At 34.3% G+C, this 25,075-nt stretch overlaps 1 protein-coding gene across 3 annotated transcripts in view; it reads right to left on the bottom strand.

The window, feature by feature from the left end:
* The window catches only part of LOC126746303 (cGMP-dependent 3',5'-cyclic phosphodiesterase-like), a 106,432-nt gene that overhangs the window by 65,954 nt on the left and 15,403 nt on the right, over nucleotides 1–25,075 (bottom strand). For all 3 annotated transcript variants that reach the window (XM_050454478.1, XM_050454477.1, XM_050454479.1), the window contains one exon: nucleotides 12,421–12,694. In XM_050454478.1, coding sequence (XP_050310435.1) covers nucleotides 12,421–12,694 — 274 coding nt within the window. The remainder of the gene's footprint in view (nucleotides 1–12,420; nucleotides 12,695–25,075) is intronic.

Here is a 25,075-nt window from a genome sequence, read left to right on the forward strand (position 1 = left end):
ACATTGGCCCCCAAAAGAAATCCTCTCCCCGAGAGAAACTTACAAAACAAGGCGAACCGGGAATGCCAAGAGGTAAGTAAATAGCCAGCATAAAATTATACAAGCCGCCCTTACAGTCCGAACGATTCGCTCACAACCGCTGGTACTCAACACTTCCACTCCACAAATTCTGTATAGGGGTTATAGGATAATAATGAAATTCCCTCTTTAGAAAACAAACAGGATATCGTGACCAATCAAGAACAGATAACCAGTGAAAAATACGAAACACCGGCACAACAGAGTGGTACCAAACTGAGACCACACAACTGCGAAACCAAACAGATCAGTCACGTCACAGGGTGCAAAGCCACAGAGAAGGGACTCGAAAAACTTATTTGACAACTTAAATCTTTTATAACAAAAAAGGTGGAGGCACTTAGTAATCCTCGATTTCTAAGGTCCCTAAATAGAATTGACCCGTTACACATTTATGTTTAAAGCAATCTTTCTAGTGCTTGTTGAGGATTTCCCTCAATGTCATGAAGCACATTTTCTTCTATTCGTGGAGTTGCTGCTATGCACGGTCTCATGTTACCAGTAGTTTGTTGTTGAAAACTTCCTGTGTCACAAAGGCGTTGATGGAGACGGGCAAATATCGTATGATGCGGGATAACACGATTAGGATATTTCTCCTCATAAAGACGCCTGGCTACTAATGAATTGCCTATCGCACATCTCACTATTTGTGTAATCCATTGCAAAAAAATAATAATTTAAAAATTATTAAACCCGTTCGTTATAATGGATAAATGGGTACTAAGTGTATGTACATTACGGGCCTTTTCATACATATTTTTTGTAGTATTTCTGTTGCCTTTTGTTATACCCAATGTAGTATTTAGCTGGTCAACTGTATTAACTGGTCTATTGTAATAGTAATGACAAATGACATTGACATATCAAAAAAATAGGGTTAGGTGATGAACAGATTTGGTACAATGCGGCATGCTTGGGAATAGTTTCTTCGTTTTGAAATAATTCAACAGTTTTTCTTTTTAAGCATTTATTCCATATAACAAACAACCTCCAATTAACAAACGTTAAATAATCAACAACAAAACACCACATTTTGGCGACGAGTAAGTGTTTTTAAACCCGCAAACATGGAAAACACGTTGGGTGCCGTGGAATGTTTTAATGTTCATGAAGCAAATGTTGGAGTGCGATGGCAAAAATAGATCAAGAGGTTTGATAACTTTCTGGTTGCATCAGGCATTAGCAGTGATGACCGGAAAGAGGCGATGCTACTTAACTGTGTAGGAGAAGAGGTATTCGACATTTTTGCATCCTTACCTGATCCTCCACCCCAAACTGACCCTACCACTAACACCCTAGTTGTGATTCCCAAATATGATATGGCAAAACTTAAATTAAATACTCATTTTTCACCACAAATCAATGCTGAGTTTGAAATTTATAATTTTCGTCAGTCAAAACAAAACAGTGACGAAACAGTTGATGAATATTATGCTAGGCTTTTAATGTTAAGTTCAAATTGTGGTTTTCTCGATAAAGATAGGGAAATAAAATCTCAAATTATACAGGGTACAATTTTGTCAAAGTTAAGAAGATATGCTCTTACAGACAACCCCTCACTTAAACAAATTTTAACACAGGCTAAGGTTTATGAAATGACAGAAAAACAAGTTCATGAAATGGAAAACAATGAAATTAATGTGAATAGGTTAAGTTTAGGTACTAAAAGGAGCAGAAATCCAAACAAGAGCAGGCCATCTAATACAAGTCTTAAACCAAACGATACACAAAAATACAAACAGCAGGATCAATAAACCTGTCGAAACTGTGGTAATGACTGGCATGTCAATGGTAGGCAAACCTGTCCCGCTTTTAATGAAAACTGTAATTTTTTCAACAAAAAAGGACATTTTGCTAAAGTTTGTATGACTAAACGAGACAACAGGCATAGAAATCAATCTGAACAAATACAAGGATCAAGTAAGCAGAGGTACAAGTCGCAGTACAGTGATCGAAAATCAGCAGCAGTATGGAAAACAATCCGGTAAGGATGCCAAGGTTAATTGCACGGGGCATGAAGAAAACAATGACTCTGACTATTCTTTCAATATTGCTACAAGAGGCAGTACTCTACCTCAAATCACTTTAAATGTAAATGGGCAACAATTAGTATTTATTATAGATACAGGAACATGTGTTAATTTGATTTCTGAACAAACATACTAAATATTTTAAGGATCGGCTAATTGCTGATGATAGCAAGATTTACCCTTATGGTCACTCAATAAATCTTGAAATAATTGGAAGATTACCAGTAGTCTTAAAACATAAAAATAAAAGCATTGAATCAGATTTAATTGTGCTAAAGGGAAATACCGAATCTTTATTATATTATCAGGCATCTAAAGATTTAAACATTGTGTCATTCACCAATTTTATTGACAACAAGATTGACAAGGATTTTGTGGAAAAATATCCTGAACTAGTTGGAGGTATAGGAAAATTGGCTGACACCACCATAAAACTGCATATCAACCCAAACATACCACCCATTGCCAACAAACATAGGAGAATACCATTCCATATTAGAGAAAAAGTTAAATCGAAACTGTCAAGACTGGAAAAGCAAGACATAATAGAAAAAGCAACAGGACCAACACCTTGGATATCACCAATTGTAATTGTGCCAAAGCAAAGCAATCCAGATGAAATTAGGATATGTGTGGACATGAGGAATGCTAACAAAGCCATAATCAGGGAACGACATGTTACACCAACAATTGATGAGGTTATAACACAACTTAATGGATCAACAATGTTTAGTAAAATTGACCTAAAAGAAGGGTATCATCAATTAACATTGTCTGAAGAGTCAAGATACATAACAACATTCTCAACACATATTGGATTGTTCAGGTATAAAAGGTTGAGTTTTGGAATTAATTCAGCAGCAGACATTTTCCAAGACACCATCAGTAAAGTTGTACAGAACATTCAGGGAGTTATCAACATCAGTGATGACATTTTGATCTTTGGCAAAAACAAACACGAACATGATACCATTTTGAGAAAAGTTCTTCAAACACTAAAAGGTAACAATCTTACAATTAACAAAAATAAATGCATCTATAGCACAAATAAAATAAAATTTTATGGCTTTGTCTTTTCTTCCGAAGGAATCCATCCAGATCCTAACAAGGTCAGCAGCATTTTAAACCTTAAAAGTCCTGAGAGCTCAGGTGAAGTCCTTTCTTGGTATGATCGGATATGTTGACAAGTTTATGCTTAAGCTGTCAGAAAAAGCAGAACCACTGCGACAACTCACTCTGAAAGATGTAGTTTTTCATTGGACAGAGGACCATGAGAAAATTTTTTATATGCTGAAGCAAGAATTAAGTAGTACTAAAAATCTTGCTTATTTTGATATAAAGAAAACAACACATCTTTATGTTGATGGAAGCCCTACTGGAATTAGATCAATACTAGCTCAAGAGGATGTCAAAGGCAATATTCAAATTGTTGCGTATGCAAGCACCACACTTTCTGATGTACAAAGAAGATACCGTCAGTTTGAAAAGGAATCACTTGCTTCCACTTGGTCTATACAATATTTTCATAATTATCTTTATGGTTCCACATTTATATTTATTTATATTGCATTGTGACAATTTACCCATTGTAAAAATATTAGAAAACACAAGAACAGCTCCCAATGCAAGAGTTGAAAGACTCTTATTAAGAATCCAGCCTTATAACTTCAAGATAGTTCATCAAAAAGGCATCACACGAGAATAATACCAGCATGGCCAGAAGCTAATGGTATGGCTGAAAGATTCGTTAAAACTGTGAAAAAAACATTACTGTGCTCTCACATTGAAAATTGACATTTTTACTCAAAAATTCATGAGTTTTTGATAAATTACAGGAGCACATCACACTCCACAACTGAAAAATCACCATTTGAAATTGTCTTTGGCAGGAAAATGAATAATTTTCTACCCACACTGAAAAACCTTAAATCAAATGGATATAAAGACATCAAGCAACTGGATTTCAAGAACAAGTTGAAACAGAAGAATTATGCAGATAAGAAGAGGAAGAATAAGTTACATAACTTTCAGTTAGGAGATTTAGTTCTGTGTAAACAGTCAAAAAGAACTATTTTGACACCTGCATATGACCCAAGATCCTTTAAAATTTTACAAATTACGGGTTTTCAATAAAAGCCAAGAGAAATAACCATATTATTACTAGGAATTCATCATTTTTTAAGAAATTCCTGAGTCCTTTGAACAACCAAGATTCCAAAGCTGTTGTAGCTAGAGATGAACATCAAATAGCACCAATTAAGAAAACCAGCATTCGTTGGAAATTTGCCCATGATCCTATCCCCATACAATATCCTTTCCCACTCCCTCCAACACCAGTTAGTGAAGCCAGCCAGAGGGAGATCATCCTATTGAGATACCAACAGAATCCATTTCTGAAGACCCACGAGAAGTCAACTCACCTAACCATTTCGAACCATCTTTGTTCGATGAATCAAAAAATGACATTGAGCTCATTTTTCAATCAGGCTCAGAAGAGAACTCCAGAAGCTCCCAAGAAGAGAACTCCAAAAGCTCTGAAGATGAAGACGAAACAAGTACATCTTCATCTGAGTTTGTTGACACAATGGCGAATCTTCATATGGAGAATCCTGACATTATGATGAAGACTGATGAGAGGCCAAAAAGAGACTGTAAAATGCCAAGCCGGTATGAAGACTTTGTAGTAGAGTAAGAACTGTGTGAAGTTTAAATGTTATGTTCAGTTATCAGCTTATGATATGTACTGGTATTGATATAATATCTTAAAATTAGTTTTTTTTAGTATGTTTAGCATAATATATTTGTTTTTCTTAGGTCATTAATGTCATATTCTTACGGTTAGGAATGGTTTTAATTGTGCCAGGGGAGAATTGTAGTATTTAGCTGGTCAACTGTATTAACTGGTCTGTTGTAATAGCAATGACAAATGACATTGACATATCAAAAAATAGGGTTAAGTGATGAACAGATTTGGTACAATGCGGCATGCTTGGAAATAGAGTTTCTTCGTTTTGAAATAATTCAACAGTTTTTCTTTTTAAACATTTATTCCATATAACAAACAACCTCCAATTAACAAACGTTAAATAATCAACAACAAAACACCACACCCAATATTCCTTTTACATTTATTATTTCAATTTTTTAAAAGAATTTCACACAAGTTAAAATTTTTTCGCAATATTATTAAAATACCCTGTATATTATATAATTATATACAGGGTGTTACAAAATTCACTGCAAATATTTTAAGAGCCTATTACTGATGTTAAAATAAGACTTTTTTTTTCCTCTAAACATATGTCCTAAAATGCACCGTCAGAGCTAGAACCCGCGCAATATGCTTGAAGGAAATCGATTATTTGGAACCATAACTACAATTATGCATCAATTCTACTGAAAATTTGCATGTTCCCGTCCTAAAAATGGCGTAAATCTAATTTTAGGGGAGGATTCAAGGAAGATTACCGTTCTGATGGCCGGAATGACCCAAAATAATTAGGACTTGACGTATTAACTGCTGACTACAGTCTTATCTGAAAAAAAAGTCTTATCTTAACTCCAACAATGCGCTCTTAAAATATTTGCAGCGACTTTTGTAACACCGTGTATATTATATAAATTTCTATAATTAAATATATAATTGATAATATCCTTTTTGTGTTTTCTTAGTGGTGCACAAATAGGGAGGATAGATTCCATCAAGGAAGAATTATTTATTTGTGATTTTTTTTTTTTTTTAATTTTATAAATTTCATGCATGCAACAAAATTGACTGTTTCTCATTTAAACATAGCGTCCTTAACAGCTCATTTCCTCAATTTTAGGGACCATGTTCCAAATAAGTATTATGATGTAATTGGGGTGGGAGAAACAAATTTAAAGCCACATATATCAGTGCAATTGAAATTGAAAATTATAATTTTTATAGATAGGAGAGAGTTTTATAGATGGATAGGAGACGTCATGGGGGAGGTGTCGGGTTCTATATGAAATCTTCATTGTCACATGATTTGGTGCTTGACCAATGTTCTGATTGTGTTGAGTATCTTTGGGTGAAATTACATTTAAAAAGTGAAAGTTTAATCAAAGTATGTGTCTATAGTTCACCTGACTTTCCGGTTAGGCGGTTTATTCCTGAAATCGATACAATGCTTCTAAATCTTATCCCACAAACTGATCATTTAATTCTTTTGGGTGACACCAATATTAATCTATTTGATCCAGCAGAATATGGCGTTAGTTTGTACATACAGCTGGTTAACTGTTTGGAACTAAAGCAAGTTATTGATGAACCGACGAGAATTACTCAAACATCCTCCAAACGGATAGATCATATAATAATTACGGGATTTAATCATTTTACGGTCAGGCACGATTGACCTCACATGTATGAAGCTTGTATGGTGAAAACCGGAATCGTCTCTCGGCCATTTTGCTTGGCAAAATTGACAGGGAGCTGACAGACAGTTGTTGACATTGACTGATAGAACATCATTTGTCATTGTCAAACCATTTAAGTTTGTTTTTCATTTCAATGAATGCAAGCGTGGGTTGAGTTTGCTATTTGTTTTAAGGATGTTATTTTCAATTCATGACTTCTCTTCTAAAAAGTTCTCTTTCAATATTGGGAATAATGTTTTAATTGATTTGCAGCAAGCAATTCCAGGTTTCTGGTAAGAAAATCTAATTTTATTTATTACTATTATGTTTTTGTATTGTCAATCTTTAGTCTTTAATAAAATCAAATTCAGTTGATTTCAATGAAGAAGTTTCACTTTTCAAGTATTAAATTTAATTTTTATTTTAACTTGATTATTATAAATACATATTACAAAATGTCTGGCCTCTCATTTTCTATTCCACAATTAAAAATTGATTAAAATTTTCCTGAAAATTTCCTTGATGTAAGAGTATCTATATTTTAAATGGTTCTGAGAAACATAGTAACAAAATATGTTTCTAAGTTCTTTCCCATTACAAGAAAAACATGGAGAGCGATATGCAATGTAAATGTGTTGTCGACTGTATAAATTGCTTTAGGATCAGGACATACCAATAATTGTCATAAATTTAGTTATTACCGACATTGTGGAGAAATACACAATTCTTTGATGCAGTTAAACCCAAAAACTTCGGTTGCATCGAGCAGTAGTAGTCGCAATGTTTTAGTTAATTCGCAGAACTCGTGTGATACCGAGAAGAACGAGCCGGTCCTCGAGAACGCCGTTGCGTTGAGCGCCTCGTTCGGCGGGTTTCGGAGTTTGGTTAATAAGCTCGGTTTAAAGAGACAACCTTATAGGATTAGGTCAGAAGCTGTCAACTACATCCAGCTCTAAAACAAATGTTACTATTATATCTAATTTTTATAATGATTTCAAAGAGATTATTCCTTGTTTAATTATACCTAAAATTACACAAGATTTACCATCTATTTCTTTTAATATTTCACAATGGAAAATTCCGGAAATTTTAATTTAGCTGCTAAAATATATTTATTGCTAAAAGTGAGAATTCACTCTTGTATATCCCGATCCAAAACTTGGATAATCGTAAAACCATTCATCAAAGAGCCAGAAGCTGCCCAGATGTCCTGCCCATGAACCAGTTGCCAAGACATGTCAAAATTCAGTGCTTTGGCGAAAGACTATGATGTTCACGAAATCGGACTCAATCAGTGTTTAATATTAGTATCAGACTCTTTACCATTAACTCTCAAGTCTTCCTTAAGAGACATTGTGACCGAAATAATTAAAAACAATACTATTTTTAAATTTCAACCCCAGTGTAGTGCATTTATTGGTAAAACAAGAGTTCACTCCAAAGACATTACTGAAACAGAAAAATCCCTTTCAAATATTGTGAAAAGTTAATAAATAATATACCGGGTGGTGCGTCGCCGAGTGGAACATAAGAAATCCCATGTAAATTTTAAGGGGATCAATTATTGGCTTCCCTGTACATTTTACATTTTTCTTCCCTGTACATTTTTTTATGACATTTTTTATACCGGGTGGTGCGTCGCCGAGCGGAACATAGGAAAACCCATGTAAATTTTAAGGGAGTCAATTATTGGCTTCCCTGTACATTTTATAGAAAAAATGTAAAATAACTTTTTGAAAAAACAAATCCGGCAAACCCTCGTGCAAAGATTCAAAAAATTTTAATAAGCGAATCTTGAATTATTCAATTAAATGTAATTGCAAAATTACCAAATTTTCGGTTCAGGTAAAACCAGACACCAGCCACCAGCAAACAATTTGTTATAAGGCCTTGTCAAATCTGACATACAGCTGAATACAAGAAATGTTTTTTTTTTCGTTTTATCAATCTGAAAACCATACATTCAAAGTAAGACACGTTAACATTACTTTTTTATCTAAACTTTTATTTAATATAAAGATGAAGTTAAACCAATAACAATTATTGTTATCGATTATTAAAAAAATAATTTTATCATACTTAGAATTTAATTAAACCAATAGCAGTATCTGAAATATTTTCAATTTATTTTCCCATCAAGCCTATCTGGTCCATTTCAACCATTAAACCTATTGTTAGTAAATTCGAGTCCAAAGACATTGCAATAAATAATTGTAAATGTTTAACTTAGAAGATCGAAAATAGATCCGAAAAAGAGAACAGAACTCTTAATATTTTACTAAGTGTGGAAAAATAATATAAAATACAATAACTTTTTAAAAATAATAGAGAATTACATAAAAACATCAATTAATCAAATGTTCAAACAACCCCCCATTAACAGCTAAACAATATCCTAACCGATCATAAAATTCATTTCTAACGTTACTAAGTTGACATTGGGAAATTTTATTATATTCCAACTAAATAGCGTTTTCTAACTGGTTTAGATTCTCAAATTTGACACTTTTATAAATGACACTTTTTAAATGACCCCACAAAAGTCAAAAGTCATTCGGTAAAAGATCAGGTGACCTGGCTGGCCAAAGAATCGAATTACCTGGCCAAATTACCGTGGACCAATAATAATGCCGTTAAAAGCATTTTTCAAGCACTCTCTAACCATACGGGCATTATGGGCCGGGCAACCATCCATTTGGTACCAGATTATTTGATCTTCCTAAGCAACTTCTTCCAAGGCGGGTCCAATTTGATTTTGAAATAAGTCCAAATAGGTTTCAGCTGTAAGGTTCTAGTGCATAAAAAAGGGTCCAATGATATGGTGTCCGATAATTCCCACGAATACATTTGTTTTTTGGGGATATTGTGTCCGAGTATGAACAAAGCTATGTTCATTTTCTTGGCTCCAATACCGGCAATTCTGAACATTTGGTTTATTGTTGAGGGTAAATGTACATTCATCGGTAAAACAAATATTTCTTAAAAAAATCCTATCATTATTTGCTCTCCATCATTTCAAAACAAAATGCCATTCTTCGCTCTTCATCTCCTTCCTGCAGCTCTTGATGTTTTTCGAATTTATACGAATAATATTTGTGTTTTTTTAATGTGCGTAATACCGTTGTATGATGTTTATTTACCTCTTGCCCAAGAACCCTCGTACTAACCATCTTGGGTAATTCTGCAGTTTAGCGGCTTTTGTCAAAACTGACGAAAAATGGTCAGGTTTTTTGCAAAATGAGTAGATTTTGGTATATATCTTTCACTAAGAGTGGCGGAAAGCCAAATGCTTAACGACAAAGCTTAAGCTGCAAAGTGACAAAACGGATTTGACGACAGAACTGGCAACACCACACCTAACCTCAGGTTGTTACCTATTTATTGACAAAACTAATCGAATACAGGGTTATTCTAATGATTAATCACGTCCCATAGTGAGTGATTTAGTGCGTGATAACACACTTGTTGTGAAAAATTTGGCTTTCCGCCGCTCTTAGAGAAAAATATATATACAAATCCTCCCATTGTGCAAAAAGTCCCATCATTTTTCATTAGTTTAGACAAAAGCCGCTAAACTGCAGAATTACCCCATCTTGTTTTCCTCTACACTCAGTAGAATATTAAGATCTATGTTCTCTCTTTCTTCGGCTCTATTTTGGATATCGTGAGTTGAACATTTATAATTATTTATTGCGGTACCTTTGTACTCGAACTTATTGACAATACGTTTAATAGTTGAAATGGACGGAATGGGCTTGGTGGGGAAATAAACTGAAAGCATTTCAGATACTGCTCTAAGACTGTTTCCCGCATAATGCCACTTAATTATGGCTATTTTTTTGTCGATTGAATAATAATTCATACTTGTTTTCAAATATCGACTGTCACTGATTTATTGACACTTTTCCTCACGTCAGTGACAATATTCATTTTACTGGGGCCCGTTTGGTTTTACCTGAACCGAAAATTTACTAATTTTGCAATTACATTTTATTGAATAATTCAAGATTCGCTTATTAAATTTTCTTTAAACTTTGCACAAGGGTTTGCCAGATTGGTCTCTTCAAAAAGTTATCTTAAATTTTTTCTGTAAAATGTACAGGGAAGCCAATAATTGACCCCCCTAAAATTTACATGGGTTTTCCTAGGTTCCGCTCGGCGACGCACCACCCGGTATAAAAAATCTCATATGCCAGATCTGATACAATTAAAAATAAGTAAAATAAATACTGATGATCTTAACATATTATAATATAGATGATCTTAACATAATATAATAAGTATAAATTAAATCAATATGAGGATAAACTGAATATATTAATTTAGCAACCATTAATCAATAAGCATATCTATTAATTTACAATGCTAGTATTCATTCTTCTGAATATTCTTAACATTTATTAAAAATGCAGAAAAAGAAGTTTAAAAATTGGCATTATTTCAAATTCAGACTCTCCTCTATCTCTACGAGATCTTTAGAAGCTACCTACCAAAACGGAGATCCGGTGAACACGTTGGAGAACCTATAGAAGAGGAATTTCAGTTAAATTCGAATAAAAATCCTGCAAAAAAAACTATTTCGACGCAATAGCTTTTAACTAAAAGAAGAAGCTGTTATATCAGTTGTCCACACCAGGACATTCAAAGTCATTTCCACAACGCAATAGATCTTCATAAACATCAAATAATCATACAGATATTAAATTACTCCAGAACAAAGGACTATTATTCTAATACACAAACGTCCCTATTTATTAAAGACGCAAAAGGACCACTCTAATAAACAAGACATAGTTTCCCATGAAACCTAAGAAGCTTGTTGTTATTGACTTTTTCCTATTTATCCAAGACGCCATAAAGAACTCTACGTGACATTAAATGCCATGGCATTATCATATATTTTATTATAATTAAAGTTTTAAAAAAGTTAAAATCAGTGTTTGTGATCCAACATATATTTAATGACTTTTGACAAATATTTGACACATTTATTTTGAGAGTCACTTGAATACCATTGCTGTTTTGCTAATGGTCCGATTTAATAGAAATTTAGTATTTGGGGATTATTTAGAATACAATTGATGTTTTAAAAAAGATGCAACTTTTTAGTGGCTCTGCTATGAATCCTATAAAATTATTAGTGTTATAACCCATAAAATTTTCAAGCGAAATATTTTTCTTTGGTAAAATTCTTATTTTGCTTTCCAAAAATCTTTAATAGTAGCTTCATTAATTTCTCGGTCTTACTCAGAAATGCACAGAGTTGTCAGAAACATACAACCTTATTATTGTCAAGGTCAAATTATAAAACTTTTATCTGACTCGCGTTACTTCTAATCTTAGCTTCCATAAAAGCAATTCTTACAAAAGACCCTTAAAATCTGTCATCCAAAAAGGCCTGTAAGTTTAAAAATCTATGCAGCCGTAATTTTTTTGTCAGTCGTTAATTAAAAATTAAAATCCTTTTCTTTGGGTAATCCACACGGTAATTAAACGAAAATGTAAATTAGAAGACAAGTACAGGAGATTTATTTATTTTCTATCGATTCTTTTACGCTCAATTTCCTTTACAAATCTGGTTTGTATCAGAGTCCAATAACTACCAAATCACTAAAGCTAATGGTACATTTTAATAATAACTTTTCACAGAATGGACACATCTGACTTATTTCACGTTTGACTTTACAAAACTTAATAATAAATTTTGTTAAATCCAACTAGCTGTGTTGACTTGTTAAGAGTAAATATACTAAAATTTTAAATCACCAGCTAACTAACTATCGGATTAATAGAAGATCCCCGTAGTGTATAAAATATTGTTTCATTTTAACAGATTTAATGCAATATATAAATTCAGCTATTTATACTTTCATGTGATTTACTGATCTATTAATAATATCAATCACTTAAACGCTAAAGAGGTACTTACCCTTATATTCAGTAGTTATTACAGGTACAATATTCAATTCACCCATCCCTTCAGGTACAATATCTTTGATTAACTCTTGTAGCTTTTCATCTAAGGTGTCATTTGCTTTAGAATTTGTTTGAAAATCTAAGATAGATTTTAGAGCCTCTTCTGATAAAAGAACTTTAGCACTTTCAAGAAGAATTCTTTCTTGTATTACTTGAACCACAGCTTCTTCTGATATGCTATGAAGGTTAATAAGGAAGACGAATTTTGCTTCACATTCATTTTTTAACTGGAACAAAATCAACAATATTGAAAACCCGAAACAGGTATGAATATAAAATAAAAGTAAAAGGGTGACGATTTAAAACTATAGATTGTTCATGTAACATTTGTTTATGTAATAATTTTCAACAAGCATGTTGTAACAAAGGTCAGGCATACAGTCCTATCTAGAACGTAATTATGCCAGGATTACACTCTTATGTTAGGAGCATTTATACAATTATAATAATTTTTACTTTAGTTAATTCTCAACATCAGATGACTTAAAACTTTCACCTGACTCATTAAGTGTTTACCTTTAATTGTTTTCAAGATAAACACAAAACTACTAAACTAAATAAAATATCAAGAAACGTGATATCTCTTAAAAGTAGTTCTTGAAAGACCCATGGTTAGAACAACAGTTGAAAAAAATACAGCAAAAATGCTTGAAGGTTCTATATTGTGTCTATTAATAATTATTCCAAGAAAATACTGGCAATCAAAGCACGCAAATACCTATAGAAAATTCAAATTTATATTTTAAATTAGTTCATCTTGTTTGGGGCCCAAAGGCTTCAAGATAACTAATCAATTTGTTTTAACTCTCAGAATTTGATTAAAATCGCAATTAAATAATTACAATATGCATTAAAAACAAGTTTCGCCAAGGCAATGATGAACAATTTTAAGAATGAAAGTGGTATCGAAAATATTATTTTTAGTGACAAGGCACATTTCCATATTAATGGATATGTGAACAAACACAATTGCCGATATTGGGCCCAAAATAGTCCGCGGCAAAAACATTAACGACAATTAAACTTTCCGTTTTTGTATCAGCTGCTGCTAGATATTGATTGGTCGCTTGTCACGATGCAGCAGGACGTCAACTCTGCATGTGATGTTTTTTATGATATACTGAATAACACTTTCGCTAGAGCGGTACCCTTCAAGGTAAAACGTAGAAGACGTTTCCCTCCCTGGTTTTCGGGGGACATAACTGCACAAGCCTACAAAATGTAGATCCATAGTGAGAACAAAGTAACCCCCGATCCGAGTTAATTTTGGTCTTTTATTCGAAGCAAACGTACACACTTCCCAGCGATCATCCTGTCGTCTCTGAACCTCCCTTAACTAGCATCGCGCTCGCGGCTACCGACATTATAACGGTGAGCAAGTGTCTCAAAAGCAAAATGATCTCTCCCATATCTAATTCCTAGTTTTTTTAGCTAAGGACTGCTCTGAATGATCAAGAGGTCAAATCAATGTTATCTACACAGACTTTCAAAAGGCTTTTGACCAGATTGACCACTTCATCCTATTAAATAAGCTTGAACGCCAGTTTGGATGCTCCGGTCGCTTAATAAAGCTCCTTTACTCCTTAGTTGATCGCTTTGAGTTTGTAGTGGTCGAACGCTTTAGATCTGCTTGTTTTTCACCTTTGGAGTTCTTCAGGCCCCTAATTTGGGCCCCTTTCTCTTTAACGTTTTCGCTAATGACTTGATATCCACCCTCAATTGCTCTTGGTTAGCATATGCTAATGACCTAAACCTTTTCCGTAGGATTGACTCTATAGCAGATTGTGGTCAACTGCAAGAGAACATCAATACTGTACACCATGGTGCACTTTGAACAAACTTAACCTTAATTTTCCAAGTGTAAAGTGGCCAGCTAATTTCGAATCAAAAGTCTAGTTGTCTTTAATTACTCAGTCAATGGAGAGTCTCTAGCAAGGTCTACCTGCTTTAAGGATGATGGAGTCTATCCTTCAAAGGGTTTTGATCATAACCTGCTGCTCTCTAGATACAGATCGTGTTTTCGTTCGTTACTTATAGGAAACCGCATAGAGGCGAAATTTTGCAACGTCGCGCGTGTAAAAATCTGACTTTCGTGGGAGCTGCGTCGTTTGGCGACAAAATGTCCCAAAATATTACGCGAAAATCCAGGCATTTTTAAAATATTTATTCTAATGCGGGTTTTACACACATGACAATATGTAAAACCCGCATAGAATTGTAATCTTAAAATGTTTAATATGCTGTGTTTTGCATAATGAAAATTAAAGCGTTATTCTAATAAAAAATAAAATATCAACTCTGATAAAAATATAATAAAAAATCAGAAATAAAACTCTAATAAACAAACTTAACAACATATCATTTTTTAAATAAAAGGCTCAAATAAACCGCCTTCTTTCGCTAAACAAAAACTTAACCTATCGTAAAAGAGTTTCAGCTAAAATGGAATTCGACAATTTTATTTCGCAACTCCTCCAAATTTGTTGGCCTACTAAATTTATGCTTGTAAATGGTCTGCTTAAGGTAACCCCACAGATAAAAGTCATTTGGAGACAAATCTGGAGATCTAGGAGTTCCACTAATAAGGCGGTTAGGAAAAGTATTTTTTTAAAATTCTTTTACCCTAGCCGCGTTATGAGCAGGACAGCCATCTTGCTGAAAATAAACCGATCCCAGGTCTACATCAGGTAGGATTTGAATGGCAGGAAGAACTTGGTTTTGCAGCAACTCTTTTAGATGGTGATCCGTTAGTGTAGGAAAACTTACAAATACTTTCTTCTATAGCGGAATCATGTTGGGCAAGGTATCCTAATTGATTTGAAATTGGCCTCCCCAGTTTTGCGTGCTATATTTCCCTTCAATTCTTCAAGTTAAGTTTTAGTAAATAAACGTGCCTTGACATCTGGTTTCTAACCCTACTAGCCGATTGAAAGTGGCTGTGATTGACAGTAATGACTATTGACACACTTGTTGTTATGGAGGTTTGGCAGCGTTGCTGTTTCCCATTAAAGTTTGGTTTCCATTTGGCGGATGACGGAGCGTCATAAATCAGGCAGAGCGACGTAAGAGGAAAATTGAAATTTCGTAGCCCCGTTGGGAAACTTTTGTTAGTTTTCCATGTTTTAGTATCCGAGCAGTATCATTTTGCTGTGGTATTGCGGAATTTCTATTTTGACAGAGTGAGGCTCCGCGTAGTTTGCACCAAGAGGCAGGGTCAGATCGTGTCGAAGAGAGAGAGTGACAAGTTCACTGCCAGTGTCACCTGTTATTGTCTGGTGGGTTGTCAGTTCCTTGTCCAGCCGGTAGCCATCCCGTTATCAGAAAGAACAGTCGACATTTTGTGGTTTTAAGGAAAATTTAAGTTCATCTTGCCGGTAATTTGGTTGAATGGAAAAATATTCCTCCCAAGTTTTGGGGTTTAATTTGATGAACGTCTAGTGGGAAGTTGTAGCCGAGAGGATTTCGGATTGACCTGATATTTTTGGATTTGGTGGGCTGCTCCCACACCATTTATGGGATTTTGAAATTTTCTAACCACAAAACGAGACTCACCACTTTAGGTATGTAGCAACATGTTGGTAATTGCCATAGAATTGATTGTGTGTTTATTTTACTGATTTTTTTTTTGTCCTCTATTTTAGAGGCCTCTCCTTTTTCTCATTCTCTGGTCTCTTCCTATTCTCTGGTTTCTTCTGGTCATCCCAACACTGTTGGAGACCGGCTGAAGTGAGCCTCAACACAGCCTGGACTAAGCATTGTACTGTGGCTCTGCGATTTTGGATTGGAACTTGCCTGAAATCGACTTGCCCATGTGGTCGTTACCCTGGTTGTAGCTGACTGGTTTCAGAGCTGTCGAGTTAAGCTACCTTAGCCAAAATACACAAGAGATTAGAGGACACGCAAGTTTTTGCACATTTTATTTTATTTTTCTCTTATTGAACGGTTTGATTTAGGGTTGGGGGTTCATTTATTAATTTGAATTTTATGGGTTTATTTTCTTTTATGTAAAACAAGAACGTTAAGAGGTTCTTGCTAAGTCTATTAATATTAACCTGAGGGTTTTCATTTGGATCGAGCATCGACATAATTGATTTTGACATTGAGCCTGGATCACCTTGTAAGGGATCGGCTATTTGCTACAAATAACATATTTAGTCATAGTGTTGGTTGTTGGTTAATAGGTTTTATTGCACCAACATACCATTAATAGGCTTTCAAATTCGAACCCTACTATTTAAAAGTTTTATTCAATGTGACTTGACTATAGTTTGTAAAAGGTATTTAGGGCCAGTGAGGTATTGTGAATTAGGCTCCAAACATATACTTCTTGTAAACAACACGTGATCACGTCTTGGATTTTCCCCTTGAACAGTAGTTCAGTGCGGATTTGTTTTTTTTTTTTACTAATTCCTCGCCTTAAGCATACCTCAAGTAACTCTTAATTCTTTTATCAATGTTTTATTTATTTAAAATTACTACAGTATTACATTTTGAATAATTATCTAAATTTAAATATCTCAGTGGAATTTAATTTTTTCTATATAAATTGAAGTGACTATGTAAATTCTTGGATGATTATATCAATCTGGTGGACCTATGGATTGTTATTTGAGTTTTTCCCAAATTATTTTCAGCTTTTAGGATCTAGGTACAAGCATGAATATAGGTCATCATTTTCTTGATTAAGGGGGGCTTATATTACCATCATAATATATCAGGGTTTGGTGTAAAATATTTAAATCAAGTGGCGCTCTTATTAAAATTTCTCCCACTACCTTCTCCACTGTCTAAAAGCTGGCGGCCACCAAATCTCTGAATCTTTTAAAACAAAATTTGCTTGTCTGGACTTAGTAATTTTTTGTGGTTGGATAGTAGGTATGACTCCCACGGGTTGGAAATAAATTGGTTTGAATCGAGTTACGCGCTACAAATTGAAGCTATAAAAGCCGTGATATCAGTAATATAGTAAAATAATACAAAAAATACACCTTTTTTTGACACCGCATCAATGTCTTTTTTTTCTAAATTGATAAACTATTAATATAAGTTTATTACCAATTTAGCAACCCCCACTAAAAGAACCCTAACTAAAATAAAACTATTATTACTATTATTTTTTTCCAGGTATTTATACCTTGTCCTAACCTTTATGCTGCTTTTACAATTATTATAAATATTATCTTTCTTGTAAATGTTCTTAAACCTTAAAACGCCCTGTAGATTAATATTACTTTTATTATAAATAATATTCGCCGTATTAATGCACTTAAACTTTAAAACACCCTGTAGATTAATATTACTATTATTATAAATAATATTTTCCTTATTTATGCCCTCAATCTTAAAACCCCCCGTATAATTCTATTTATATACTATTATTATCGTCATAAGTGTTCCATAATATCTATAACCTCTGTATATTTCAAATATATATTAATTAATATTTATATTCATTTTATTTATCCTAGTAATTTATCAAAAAAACCGTTCAAAATTTTCCCCATAATACTAATAATTCATTAATAAAATAACTTATGACGTCACGAGACGAACACGACGCGTTTATAAATTGTTGCCAGACATCCTCCATCCTTCTCTCAAACCGCTTTTCCTATTCTAACTCGTAGCGCAAACGGGCCGAATTTGCAGTCACGATACCGAAAACCCCGCGATTACGTCATCTGGCCATGTGCGACTCGATAGTGACGTCGTCCGTATGCTTTAAAATTGGGTGCTGGACCGCTAACTATATTGTACCATGCGTTGGCTCCCGTGGTGTCGACGGTATGACTGGTTGATTGGAACGGCTTATTTTTTTGGGGTTTTTCTTAAATAACAGCGCGTTGCGGAAAAACGGTAACATTTGAAGAAAAACGGTTTTTAGTGGATTATAGCCAGATAGTGTCCGGTGATTTCAGAAATGGTTTTCGTAGGTGTCATAGGTATGCCAATATAAAGCGTCAAAGTTAAAAAAAGGTGTAGAGCAATAACTACCCTACGTAGAAGGTTGTAGGGTATGTCGAAAAATAGGATTTAAAGAGTTCTTAAAACGCTGAAAGTTTGAAGTCTCTAAGTGCCGCCAATAAAGAGTTATTAAGAAAAATATAAAAAATCGGTCAAAAAAAGGCTCGAAAAAGGGGTTCATATTTGTTAACACAGCTCACCCTGTATAATACGTAGCGCCATGAGTAATACCTCTATTTAATCCTAAAGGATTAAGCTGTCAAATGGTGTAAACAAAAAAAAAATTTTTAAAAATTTTAGAAGTAGAAAAAAATTTATTTTTCGAAAAATTCACTTTTTTTTTTTGGAAAAAAAAATTAAGTTTGAGCTCGTTTATCTCGGAAGGAGTTTCTTTTTGAAAAAAATTGTTTTAATAAAAAAGAAAGCCACATTTACGTAGAAAAGAGCCGTTTTGTTCGCATTGTCGAGAACATTACCGTTTAGGCCCCACAATCGTTTAAGTCCGCGAGGTACCGCGCAAAAAGTTCAAAATTCATTTACAGAAAAATCCGACTTCTAAAGGATTTATCTTAAAAAGCGCCCTTTAGGAGCTACTTTATATAAAGGCCTTTAACGTCAATGAGTTTCAGAAAAATCGGCCTGGTCAGTTTTCCACAACGACTTAATCAAATTTTTTTCGTCAAAAAACCGTTTTTTGCCACTCCCGTTTAATACTCTCATCCTTCCTACATATAACGGTGAAAACCAGAAAAAAAAATTGCCATAAAAGCAAAGTTATTAACGTTTATGTGACGCGAGTCCTAATTCTGTCAATTCTTCACGAGCACATATAAGAGCCTCGCTCTTAAAAATTCAAAAATTTGACGTTAAAATCTATACGGTGTCCCATTTAAAAAATACCAAGTTTATGACCAATCTTAAAAATAGTGGTTAATTTTTTTTTTAAATACGCCACTGACTCTTATAAAAAAATATCTATTATAAGCAGTTTTCTTTTTCTGATACATCTTATTGAATTGAATTGAATTGACGAAACAGTGGGCTGCCAAGGCAGTTGTGCATATAGGTCTCCTGATGGACTCGCCATGCCCCACCGGGGGTTACCAGAGCCCAACGGCCTTAGAGAAACCGATAAGGCTCTCTGGTCTGAAGGACTTAAAGTCGCTCGGTACACTGAAAGTGTTTCCCAAGTATTTGAACCTGGCGCGCGTGAGTGCTGGGCACTCCCCGACTACATGGTCAACGGTTTCATCCTCCTCACAGCACCATAGGCATTCCGGGTTGTCCGCAATACCGATAGTATGGAGATGGCTTCTTAAGTACCAGTGACCGGTTAAAAGACCTGTCACTAGCCGAATTTCGCGTCTTTTTAGGCGTAGTAGATTTTTGGTGAGACAGGCAGAGGGCCCACCTATGTGCGCTTTGGCCTGTCTCATACCAGGGAACTCAGTCCATCATCGGTGGGTCCACTTGTCCAGCAGACCCTTCATTGACGCGACCGCAACGCATTTGGCGATACCAACTATGGGTTCCGGCCCCATCGGCACATTCGCGGATCCCAGTCTGGTAAGAGAGTCCGCTTCCTCATTACCTGCATGGCCTGCGTGGCCAGGTATCCAGACGAGCTGGACCCTGCATCCAACCTGTACCAGTTTTTTCAGGACTTTTATGCACTCTAGTACAAGCTTGGAGCTTACCTTTGCGGCATGGATGGCAGCTCTGCTGTCCGAGCATATTGATACGACTGTATTGCGGTGTCCGCAGCTTAGGATTTTCTGTCCGCATTTTAATACAGCGAATTCTTCGGCTTGGAAGACAGTGGCGTGCTCCCCCAGCGAGTATGCCCTACTGGTATGTGGGATCCCACCAATAAGCCCTGATCCAGCTCTGTTATTCATTCTGGAGCCATCTGTGTAGCAGATGGTCCCCCTATTTAGCAATGCAGGTCTGTTGGAATGCTGCCACTCCTCTCTGCCTGCAATGTGCGTCACGAATCCCTCGCAGTCCACAGTCACTGGAGCCATGCAGTCACTGCCCATCAGAAGGAAAGGACATTGCTGCATGGCCCGTGACCAAATTTTTGCATGACCGGTCTCGCCAGCACGTAGTTCGCCGAGGACGTATAGCCTGTACGCAGTCCTCATTGCCTCGAATTGCACAATGAGGTCCAGAGGTGGAAGGCTCAGCACAGTCTCAAGCGCTCTAGTTGGCGCCGTCCGCATGGAACCAGTTATGCTGAGACATGCAACCGTTGGACTATGTCGAGTTGAGCACGAATTTTCGCTTTCTCCGTACATGGCTACCAAACGATAGCCCCGTATGTGAGAAGAGGTCTCACAATGCGCGAGTAGATCCAGTGGAGGATCTTAGGAGACAGACCCTAGGTATTGCCGAAAGCCCGCCTGCAGGCCCATAGCGCGCAGGTGGCATTCTTTATTCTGGTGTCTGCATGATCGTGCCAGGAGAGTTTGGGATCCAACTTGATTCCCAGAAATCGAACTGTCCTGGAGTAATGCAGCTGCACGCCACCTAGAGATATAAGGGCGTGCCAAAGTTACGTCTCCTCGTGAATAGTAGGAGCTCTGCTTTTTTGGGGTTAATCCTGAGACCCCCCGAGAGGCACCATATGTCCACCATACGCAGGGCTCTCATCATAGGGCCCTGCATTGAGGCGGCGTCTTTCCCTGGGCAAAGGATTACCAGATCATCAGCGTAGGCCTGTGTGTATAGGCCAGCATTGTTTAAAAGATTTATCAGGTTGTCGACCACAAGGCACCACAAGGTAGGGGGGACATCTTATACAGGGCTTAGGAGAAATAGTAACATCTCCAAAAGTGAACATTTTCGTTTTCGCCCTGTATTTCAGGAACAAAAGTAGTTGGAATATTTCTGTTTGTGGCTTTGAAAGTTTTACAAAAAAGTGATACAGGGTCGTGAAAACCGCAAAGCTATATCTTAAAAAATGACGGAGATACCCTGCAATCTGATCCAAAATGGGACACAGTGTACATTTATATTTTCTAAATAAAAAGAAAAATGTATATTAGTTGGTGGTAAATTTGATATTATTTTGTGTGCTATCTGAGAAAAAAAAATTTAATCAGAAGGGATAAATTTGATGAGCATTCATTCCTGAACACCCCCATATGGGTGTTTACTATATCCCATATGGCTTTAGGTTTACTAGATTTGGATTATATGTATTTATTATTGGCCTGTTTTGTGGCTTTCTATTTTATTTCGATATAGAAGTCTATATTTATGGAAAGTATCTCTATTTTTATCTATTGGATGTTGCATATAAAATTATCTAATAAAATTAAGGTTCTCCCTCATGCATTTTAGTTCTGGATTAAAAAACTTAATATTTGACTTCGGATATCCATTAACACTTGTTTTAAAAGGAAAAAAGATATCCACTTTGTTTTTCTGCAAATTCTTAAAATATTGGCATTGTGGATCAACATTTAAATAATCATCATACAGAAACTCATAGTTTAATCTCTCAGTAAAGCAAAAAATGTCAAGCAGTCTACATACTTACTTACTTTTGATTTCTTACGTGAAAAATCCAATATTATATGAATACTGAGATTATCACGATCAGAGAATTAGCAATTTATTTATTTATTATTTATTTATTTGGAGAAATCAGTAAACCCTGACGCCCTACCACATTTATTGATTTTATAACTAATTTACTAGAAACTGGGAATTTTTTGCCTGATGACTATTACAAATTCAAGTTGTTGTAACGCCTAGGTGTGAAATATACACCTGTGTGCGTTAGTTAGTTATCATTGTTATTTTAAGGAAACAAATAAGTTTAATAACTTTAAATACGTACCTAATCTATTAACACTTAACAATCTATGAAAAATGACTATTATATTATACCTACTTAAATTCCTATAAGTGAGGATAAAATATGATATTTGTTACATACTTTGTACATTCTTTGCTAATTTTTTTTTAATTTTTTATTCCCTTTAACTCAGGTGGTAGAACATTATACATTTTTGGCGCAAGATAAACTAAAAATTGTAGGTTAATACTTTTGAAACTATTTGGTATGTTTAAGTTACCTCTAGCTCTTGCATTATGATTGTGATTTATTAAGTTTTATTGAGTTGATATTAGTATCATGGTTGTCAATGTGTGAACAAACTGATGTTATATATAAAGTTCTTATCTTGGTAGTTTGTTTATTAGATAGATATTCTGTGGGGTAAAGTTTTGGCCTGTTGTATATAGTTTTTAAAATATACTTATCTACGATATTTATGCAATGCATTATTGTATAAGCCTCCCCAAACCAAAATGCCATATCTCAAAATTGACTCAGTTGAGGATTTATAAATGATAACAAATAAAATAATAAAAGTTCATCTGAATTTAAAAATGTTCTGATAATATAAAATTTGTAAAATAACCTTTTAAGTCTATTTGCCAGATATTCAGTATGTATATGCTATTTAAGATTTTGATCAATAAATATTTCAAGGTATTTAGTCTGTGAAACTTCCTTTATTTTATAATTATTTTCAATTGAAAAATATGAATAATCCGGTCTGTTTACACCAGTGAAAGAAAAAGCAAGGTAATTTGTTTTGCTACATTTGGACTTAATTTATAAGTGTCCAACCAGTTTTTTATTTTATTCAGGTCTTCTATAGCATACTGTTTTGTTTGATCCCAACTCGAACCATTAAAAAGGCAAGTATCATCTGCATATGAAACAATGCTTTCATTTCTTAGTTTAATATCAAGAAAAGAATTTAGGTAAATTAACAAAATTGGACCAAGTATAGTACCTTGTGACACTCCTATTTTTATAATTTCGCTATTGCTTAATATTTTATTGCGTTTATTTATTTTAACGTAAATTACATTTGATGAATGTTGCAGTTTACAATATTAATACTAATTCTAGTTATCTTAAGCTTAACGTTAGTGGCCATGAACAGTATATGTGTCCACAGAATGGAACTACATAAAACACCCATGAAGAGAAAAAAAAAGAAACAACCAATTATTTTATTGCTTAATTGTGCTTCGCACTTCAATTTATTTGGGGAAGTACAACTAAAATAATGTAACACATTACAATATTTGTTAAACTTATTTGAGATTCGGTTTTACTGGGGTGTAAAGCAAGTAAAATGTTCTGCAATATGGCACATGCAAGAGGGATCTATTACGTATTTGGTATGATGGTACAGAATTTTAAAGGTGGCTAAACACTCTGGGCTATCTATATATTATTTAACACTTTGTATGAGAAACAAACATCATAATACTCCCTTCTAGCAGACAATAGACTTAGGTTTAGGTATGACATAGTAAGTTCATTTTTTTAATATTGTCCTAGACTTAGACCGTGTCTTAGAAATTTATTTTGAATTGTGTCAATTCTGTCAATATGAATTTAAAAATAGGGACACCAAATAATGTTAGAAAACTCAAGTAAAGACCTCACATATGCAATATACAATTGTTTTAAAGCAAATACATTTTTAACATCTTGCATGCATGACCGTTTGATATAACATTCGGTTGGCTCTTGAAATAATATTTTCATAGTGAAAATGAAATGTCAGTTGGGAATCTCTCAGGATACACACTCAGGTCTTTAATTACACTGGCCTCGTCAAGAATTACATTCTTAATTAAATACACAACTGGCATTTTATTCAAGAGCCTACTGATCTTAAAAATTTACACTTGCTAGAGTTTAATTTTTTGAAACTGTGAGATATTTGTAGGAATTTGATAATTTTTTATTAACTATTTTTTAGAAGGCGCAATACTACGCAATAAAATAATTTTCTGTAAAACATGAATTCGCCTCAACAATTTAGATTTTATTTAATAAAATTTAGTATCTAAATATCTTAAAAACCTTAATCCCCATACAATATATGATTTCCACTATAAACGTAAATAAAAAATAAAACTAATCAAATAATCTACTCTACAAAAAAATACGCGCTAATACAGATAAAAATATCTTACTGGGCGAATTTCTGATCATTCATCTGTAGCAGTAGTTTAATTTTGATAAATTTAGCACAATCCGGCAACCCGCTTCATCGCTCCGTCGAAATAAACAGGCGCGATTTTAAAAATTTCCAATTTAATAAGGCCGGCCGACGACAGCGCCAAGTGCGGCGTGCGCCACGTCCCTTGGTAAGATTACGCGTCTATTCTCTCGTTAGCCTATGGTTATATCTACTACCGTTATCAAGGTAATTAAAGTAAAATTAAATTAAATTAAATTAAAAATAAAATATAATAAAATATACTTATCTTAGTAATAATATTATTAGTACTTATATAGTATCATCAAAATTTCTTCCTAATTCGAAAACACTTCAAATATTTTTCTTTTTTTTTATATGATTTGACGGTTTATTAATAGTTTGACAAACTACTTTGAAAGATAACAAAAATTTCAAAGGTTACTTCTTTAAAATTATAATGATAGAAAATATATGAATATCAAATATATTAAATCATTAATTAATTTTGAGAATACCCTCTCATCTACCTCTCTCTTTAGCAAAGGAATCCATGTATTATGAAAATCAACCGAACAAGTAGCTAAGCATTTATCTTCATTTAACATTATAAATGCACTTTCC

Source organism: Anthonomus grandis, chromosome 17 (genome assembly GCF_022605725.1).
Source record: "Anthonomus grandis grandis chromosome 17, icAntGran1.3, whole genome shotgun sequence".
NCBI classification, from domain to species: domain Eukaryota; kingdom Metazoa; phylum Arthropoda; class Insecta; order Coleoptera; family Curculionidae; genus Anthonomus; species Anthonomus grandis.